The 8,438-nt window shown below is 41.2% G+C and overlaps 1 protein-coding gene across 1 annotated transcript in view; it reads right to left on the reverse strand.

Annotated features, from left to right (window-relative positions):
• Positions 1-8,168, reverse strand: part of LOC112221980 (V-set and transmembrane domain-containing protein 2-like protein) — a 35,941-nt gene extending 27,773 nt beyond the window's left edge. The window contains exon 1 of the mRNA XM_024384473.2: positions 7,833-8,168. Coding sequence (XP_024240241.1) covers positions 7,833-7,950 — 118 coding nt within the window. The 5' untranslated portion in view covers positions 7,951-8,168. The remainder of the gene's footprint in view (positions 1-7,832) is intronic.
• Positions 8,169-8,438: the final 270 nt, after the last annotated feature.

The raw sequence follows: 8,438 nt of genomic DNA on the forward strand, positions 1-8,438 counted from the left end.
GATGCTCATGGGGCAACCTGACACCAAAAATAAGAAATAAACAGGGCCTTTTTTGAGAACATGTAGTCAGGGATTTAACAAAACAGCCATGCTGTCTTTTTTTTCATCTCCCTTCACATGTGGTGACTTTGATGAATGATGTAACTCACTGCTTATGTTTAGCGCTCATCTGAAATAAAGGGAATCTGACAGAAGCAAGCTGCCCGGCCCACTGTGGACTGCAAGTCGGAAGTCCTATATAGACAGGAAAGACTTGGAAAATTCTGTGTTATCTAATACAATAGCAAAAGGTGATTTGCGGTTTCCAAAAGGTAACCACAAGATCGGGAGCGATTTTGTCAAATTGTTACATGTTTGCAACCTGATAATTAACATGATTTCTCAATATAAATGAAAGGTACACTGAAAACCTGGATTCTCACTTTATCCATTGCATAGTTGTTCTTATTGCTCAATCCTAGCTTACCATGAACTCCATGTTTGATGAGCTAGCCTATTTAATGACTGCTACACAGGAGGCTGGTGAGTGGAGGACGGCTCAAAATAATCACTGGAATAGAATGAAATCAAAATATTAAGTGGTATTAAATACCATTCTATTCATTCCGTTCCAGCCATTATGAGCCCGTCCTCCCCAATTAAGGTGCCACCAGCCACCTATGGCTGAATACCAGTCAATATCCTTCACATAAGAACAGAAAACCAGATAAATATAATATGCCTGTCCCACTTTCTCATACCACCCATTTAATCCATTTGAAATAAAACACTTCTGAGAACTCAGAGACGGTCTCTTTTTCATTGAAAAGTACAGAACACCGGCTTTCAACAGTCTCTCTCTATGCCACATCAGTGGAGCCTTTGACAGCATGACTGTAGAGAGAGAGCAGCAATGACTTTGACGTGCCATATTAAAAAGAAAAACAACGGCCTATCATAAGTGTCACATTTGATAGGCCGAAACACATCAACCGTCTGCAGAAAAGTCCCCAGACATCCAGATATGGTAACAACACCCTAAAAAAATTTTTTTTAAACATAAGCTCATTTCTTTGGCCGCTAATCAAAAGTGACTCTGTGAATACGATGTCCTAATAATAATTTATCTGCAGTAGAATGTATCATCTCTTTTAGCTAAATGCCCTTCTAAATGTTATCCTCCATGCCGTCAACTGAAGCGATGACTTCAATCACATCTAACTGGGGACAAAAACTTGCTATTAACTATCCATCATTGTAGCCAACACTACTAATGCATCAGTGTAGTCAGATGGCTGAATGTCATGGTATTGCATAATTGTGTATATGATAGCCAGAGGACGATCTAATTAGCAACATCTCTATTTGCTATATTTGTGAACATATCATTGTAATAGGCCCGCCGTCCTTGGCCAAAGCACCAATCTAACAGCAAAGTAACTGGATAGAGACAGAACCATTGCTGAAGGGAGCATTAGCTCTGAGCAGGAGGTGTGTGCAGTCAAGCAATACAAAACCACAGAAAAATGTAATTTACCATTCTACATTACTGATAGGTGCAAGCTATCCAGACCACTAGCCTTTTGAAATACCAAGTAGCCTTTAAAATATTACTGTCAGCAATTAGAGGGACAGGTAAAAGACAGAAACATTGGATATGAAAGCCAGACAGGAGCTAATGGTTGGGTTTTAAACAATCCTGTGAATAACATGCGTGCAGATATCAATTCCCTGTTGTCAAATTGCCTTTCGTACTAAATTTCTCTCAGTTATTCCAACCTTTCTACACTTGCTTAGTGTGTAAAACACAGCCTTGTAGATCATTAAAACCAAGAAAATACCGTGGAACACACTATAAATACAAAGAGAAACAGAAAAAGTGAGTCTCCTGTGTATTACCATCACCCCCTCTGGCTGAGCCAGCCCATTCCCAGAATGAGATGATTGAACAGTGCTGCTGGGTCTCCATTCACCCACTGTGTGTGAACCAGCCGCTCCACAGCAGCATAATTAGGGCTGGTCACTGGCGAGAAAGAGAAACGGTATAATGGATGTCCCTGTCTCAACATGGCCCCAGGCCAGCCTTCTAATTGAGCCAGGCCTCTGATATGGTGGACGGGATCATGATGGCTAGTTAACGTTGTATTTCCACACTGATAACATTGTTTTTCAACACACTGTGTAGGCTACCAGATTGAATAATACTGCAAACTAGCCCACATGCGTTCAGTAGCAACATACTGTAAGCCTATTGAAAAGCAGTAACATACATGTGTTTTTACTGGTGTGACCAAAATCCATCTAATGTTTACAAAATAATCAAATTAATCTGCCTGATTACAACAACAAAGAAGTATAATCATAACTGGTAAACAAAGTTGTTTTCTCCAAGCCCTTGAATGTTGTGTAATGCTGATAATGGGAGTAATAATTTGTTGGTGCCCATCAGTGATGTGACACTGATGTCAATCCATATTAGTCATCAAGGTTGCACAATGTAGTTCCCGTAACTCCCATAACTCTTTGTTTTCAAGGACAAGCCATATGTAAAGAAAAAACATAAATTAAAAATATTTTTTAACGTGGCCTGTCCTTAAAAACAATGAGGTATTATACTTCAAACATTTACTCAAGCTGCTGTCTTCATTGGTTCGTTTCGGGACACCCATGGGGGCATGCAAGCTATTTGGAGAAGCAAATCTCAGTTCGACTCCACTAAAGCAAATCAACATGACTCCACTATTCACGCTGACTGCCAACATATGAGCCCTGCCAAGTCCTCTCCAGGAGGTCTGCGATAGCCACCACAGCAGTCATGTGTCTAATGTGAGATAAGCTTGCCCACTCTTCCAACCAGAGCCCAGAAGGATCCCTCCATCCAGTCGTCTTATGATCAAGGCTGGAGGAAATATAGAGGAAATATGGTTTGTTCTCTGTGGGGAGAGCCAGGGAGAATTGGTGACTTCCAGAGACACTGGCATGAAAGGGACAGAGACTATGACTCTGTATTGCCAGTCAAAAGGCACATATTTTCTTCTCCAAAGTGCTCTGGGGATATGTTTGGCCAGAGACATAAGGACATGAAAGGGAAATGACAAGGAAAAAACTGGTTCACTTTGAGGCACTTATACTCCACAAGAGCCATCAGAACTGAATACACAGAGAGAAAACACATTGCATGACTGCTGGCTGACCCTACAGTTTGTAATGGGCTGCGTTTGAAGAGAAAGGAAAAGGAAATGGAGAGAAAGAGAAAGAGAGAGGGAGAAATGGTAAGGAGGTTGTACCAGGAGGCCTGCAATAAGTGCCCTGTCCATTCAATGCAGGTCTGAAGCCTAGTGGTTAAGAGCGTGGGCCAGTAAACGAAACGTTGCTGGTTCGAATCCCTGAGCCTACTAAGTGAAACATCTGTTGATGTGCTCTTGAGCAAGGCACTTAACCCTAAACGCTCTTGTAAGTTGCTCTGTATAAGAGTGTCTGCTAAATGACAAAAAAATCGAATGTAAATGGTACTTTATGCTACTGGAATCTTTTGGTCAACAGGGCTTCCCTGCATTACCCACTGCTAGGAGAAATGTTGGTATATAGAACCAAAAATAGTGAAATGGTTCGCTTCATATATGGCCCTCAAAAAGCTTCTATACAACTGCAAAGCATATTTATTTGTAGTGCAGTTACAGGCTCATCTAAACATCTAACATATATTATACCCACTCATAAAATAGGGAGTGGAGAGGAAGTGTGCCATTCAGAGCAGCTTATCATGCGTACCCTTCCCACCAGAGGGACATCTGTCCCAAGTTGATTCCTCCTGGCTGAGCATGGTAGGGAGAGGAGCCCACCACTGAGAGCAGACCAGAGACTAGCCTGTCAGCCTCTCCTGCTCAGTGTGAGCCTGGCTTGATGAATAGTCAACAGAAACTGCTAAGGCTGAAGCAGGAGTGACTGTAGGCCTAGAGCAGAGAGAGGACATGGACGTTAGGTGGCTGTTTGTTATATAGCGGCCCATATTATTGTTGAAAAGGAAATTTGAAAAATCTGCCTTGACATGTCATATTTTATTCTATAACCTATCGGTTTAAATAATATTACCGGTATATTCATAATCTGTACACTGTTGGCTCTCAGTGTCTCAGTCTCTATGTGGGAGTTGCAGGATCTGGTTGTTTCTCTCCTCTTTAGCACTTAATTGATTAATTCATGTCATTTGATTGGCTAGATACAGTGCATTCTGAAAATGTTCAGACCCCTTGACTTTTTCCAAACTTTGTTACGTTACAGTCTTGTTTTAAAATGGAATAAATTGTTTTTTTCCCTCATCAATCTTTGCACCCCAGTATCTCTACCTGCACATTCATCTTCTGCCGATCTACCATTCCAGTGTTTAATTGCTATATTGTAATTACTTCGCCACCATGGCCTATTTTATTTCCTTAACTTACCTCATTTGCACTCACTGTATATAGACTTTTTGTTTTCTTTTTTTCTACTGTATTATTGACTGTATGTTTGTTTATTCCATGTGTAACTCTGTGTTGTTGTATGTGTCGAATTGCTTTGCTTTATCTTGGCCAGGTCGCATTTGCAAATGAGAACTTGTTCTCAACTAGCCTACCTGGTTAAATAAAGGTGAAAAACACAATACCCCATAATGACAAAGCAAAAACAGGTTTTTAAGAAATGTTTGCAAATGTATAAAATAAAATAAAAATTGTATATCACATTTACATAAGTATTCAGACCCTTTACTCAGTACTTTGTTGAAGCAGCTTTGGCAGCGATTACAGCCTAGTGTCTTCTTGGGTATGACGCTATAAGCTTTGCACACATGTATTTGGGGAGTTTCTTCTCTGCAGATCATCTCAAGCTCTGTCAGGTTGGATGGGGAGCATCGCTGCACAGCTATTTTAAGGTCTCTTCAGAGATGTTCAATCGGGTTCAAGTCCGGCTCTGGCTGGGCCACTCAAGGACATTCAGAATTGTCCCGAAGCCACTCCTGCGTTGTCTTGGCTGTGTGCTTAGGGTTGTTGTTCTGTTGGAAGGTGAACCTTCGCCTCAGTCTGAGGTCCTGAGCACTCTGGAGCAGGTTTTCATCAAGATTTCTCTGTACTTTCCCTTGATCCTGACTAGTCTCCCAGTCCCTGCCGCTGAAAATCCTGCCACCACCATGCTTTACTGTAGGTTTCCTCCAGACATGACGCTTGGCATTCATGCCAAAGAGTTCAATCTTGATTTCATCAGACCAGATAATCTTGTTTCTCATGGTCTGAGAATCCTTTAGGTGCTTTTTGGCAAGCTCCATGCGAGCTGTCATGTGCCTTTTACTGAGGAGTGGCTTTTGTCTGGCCACTCTACCATAAAGGCCTGATTTGTTGAGTGCTGCAGAGATTGTTGTCCTTCTGGAAGCTTCTCCCATCTCCACAGAGGAAATCTGGAGCTCCCACCGGTTTATTGGTCTCCTCCCTGACCATGGCTCTTCTCCCCCGATTGATCAGTTTGGCCGGGCGGTGGTTCCAAACTTCTTCCATTTAAGAATAATGGAGGCCATTGTGTTCTTGGGGACCTTCAACGCTGCAGAAATGTTATGGTACCCTTCCCCAGATATGTGCCTTGACACAATCCTGTCTCGGAGCTCTACAGACTATTACTTCATCCTCATGGCTTGGTTTTTGCTTTGGGACCTGAAATAGATAGGTGTGTGCCTTTCCAAATCGTGTCTAATCAATTTAATTTACCACAGGAGAACTCCAGTCAAGTTGTAGAAACATCTCAAGGATGATCAATGGAAACAGGATGTACCTGAGCTCAATTTTGAGTCTCTTAGCAAAGGGTCTGAATATTTATGTAAATAAGGTATCTGTTTTGTATTTGCAAAAATGTCTAAAAAAAAACATTTTTCGCTTTGTCATTATTATTTTTTCGCTTTGTCACTATTGTGTGTAGATCGATGAGGATTTTTAAAATGTAATCCATTTTAGAATAAGGCTGTAACGTAACAAAATGTGGAAAATGTCAAGGGCTCTGAATACTGTCAGAATGCACTGTAAAAAATCCCTCTGCATAACAGTTGGTGATGCAGACTGCAGCATTCAGAAAATCTGTGGTGAACTACAAATAATGGATAATGTCAACCGACATAATGACTGCAGGGACATTATATTATAATAATTAGCCCACCTTGTAGCCTTTCAGGGCCAGTTTACCCGCTCTATGTTATCCCTGTTACCACTAATTTAGGTCAGAAGCAGTGGGAGATTCATGCATCTGTAGAGGTGATGGCAAGCGGTGGATGGACACAGTTGGCTGTCTGTAATAGCGTGACCTGCATGTCATCCTGGTCTATCTGGTTCCAGCCCAATGGCAAGAGGTTTACCCACACACCCTGGAGGAGCAGGTAATTAGGGTTCACACCCTGATACAAATATAAGCTTTTTTTCTGCACATTCATTTTGGACACCAAGGTGCTTCCCATTTTCAAACTGGGTTACTTGGATAAAGTTTTATCAGCGCAACATATTCCCCGTCTTAAGCTTTTCCATGGTGGACTAACGAGCCCTGGTGAGGCAATGTTCCTCCTCTGCAGTTTTCCTCCTCTGCTTTTCCTTAAATTAAAAGTTAATGAGTCATCAGAGAGATCTCACTTCCGTCCCTGATCACACCACCCAACACCACACTATACTTCACACAACCCAACCATAGAAATGATACCATGCATGTTATCATACTAGTATCTGCTAGTAATACCAGTGGGCATAATAGTGACGTTAGAAATAGTGCTGGCAGAAGTAAGAATCTGATGTTACACTTTTACCCCACTGTTCCGGGGTATCATCAGTATCTTGCTCAAGGGCATGGAGGCACTTAGCCTCACATGCAATCTTCTCTTCTCGACAGTCCATTTTTCTACACATGCCAAACTTCTGCCCACACATCTGCTGAGCTGACAACCAAGCAGCTGGAATCTCAAACAGATGATGATGAACCCAGACAATACATGTTTATCTGAGTGATGCAACTAACTGTAAAATAGACTGCAGGAAGCCAGAGAGAATGTTGGTGCATCATAAGAGAGAGATGTTTGAATCCTCCAGTTAGTAACATAATTTTGACCATTGTAGCCTATTATTGGACTACCCACAGCTTAAATGGCACTTGTTATCCACTACATTCTGAAAAAGATGAGTATTGTGTCAGAATATAGGCTTGATGTATTCAATTCTTTCCTTCTTTCAACGGTTAATTTTCAGAAGCTGATCATTACATTGTTGTAACTATACAATTATGAGGCCAAAATAAAAGCAACCCAGCAGACATAGTTTAGTTGAAAGAAATAGATAGCTTCCACACACATATATTTGGATAAATACAGTTGATTGAGATGAACATTACATTTTCAATAACAATATGTCATTCAGCAATGTGGAGAGTTGCACCCTCACGAGGTATTTTCATCATAATATTTCTGCCCCTTCTATTGTCCTGCTATGACGTAAATAGGATTGTCAGTGTGCTAAGTATGAACTTTTATTTCACAGAAAAAACTGTATCTACAAATGTGTACATAAACAAATAAAAAAAGTTAAATAACAGTGCATATAGAACATGAATTAACTGCCGGCGCTTGACTACCGGTAATATTAATGTGCAAAATAAATCCCTCATCCTTCTACCTCAGGTGTTCCCTTTATAAAGAAAAACACCTTTGCATCAGTAGCCTCCGCCCTGATCGGAGGCTACTCTCCCCCTATAACCGCAGTATCTTCCTGGTGTTTACTGTCAATTGTTCCTTTCCGCATGTTACACACTAATATCATTAGAATTTAACCGAATAAAACATTAGGACAGAAACGTACCGTTCCCGGAGATGTGGTTCTCTACCTCTGCATGTCCACCTTGCCTTGTGGAGGCACTAAGTTGGATGTAGAGTCCCATGTAATGTAAAGTCCCTACTATTACCCCAAAGGCTCCCATCTCTTTTATTTGAGATTCCGTATTCTTTGCCACTCTCTCACATTAGGTGTACTAAGTTTACAAGATAAAATCCAGGCAACGTGTTGTATAGATAGACCCGGATTTTAAACAAAACCGCAGATCGCAGATATGAAGCGGTTTGATGGTGCAGCCACCCTCTAGTGCAAATCGCTGATTGATACCTCGCTTCAGCTCGTTCGGCTCTGGATGCGGCGGAGGGAGATTTCTCCTCACACACAGAAAGGGGAGTGAGTGCCTTGCAATGGGGAATATCAATTAGGCGGAATGATCTTAGCAGGTTATTTGTTCATTAAACTTTTACAAGACGGTCATTCTTAAAGCTGTAGGACCATCCATATTTGACAAACTATATCTATCTGTCTGCATTTATAGCATACAAAAACAAAAACAAACTAAGACAACTGATGCAACACATACATTAACATGTTCAATTAACCCTGGTAGGACATCAACAGGTGGAGAATTTA

The sequence above is a fragment of the Oncorhynchus tshawytscha genome, linkage group LG22 (genome assembly GCF_018296145.1).
Source record: "Oncorhynchus tshawytscha isolate Ot180627B linkage group LG22, Otsh_v2.0, whole genome shotgun sequence".
In the NCBI taxonomy this organism is placed as follows: domain Eukaryota; kingdom Metazoa; phylum Chordata; class Actinopteri; order Salmoniformes; family Salmonidae; genus Oncorhynchus; species Oncorhynchus tshawytscha.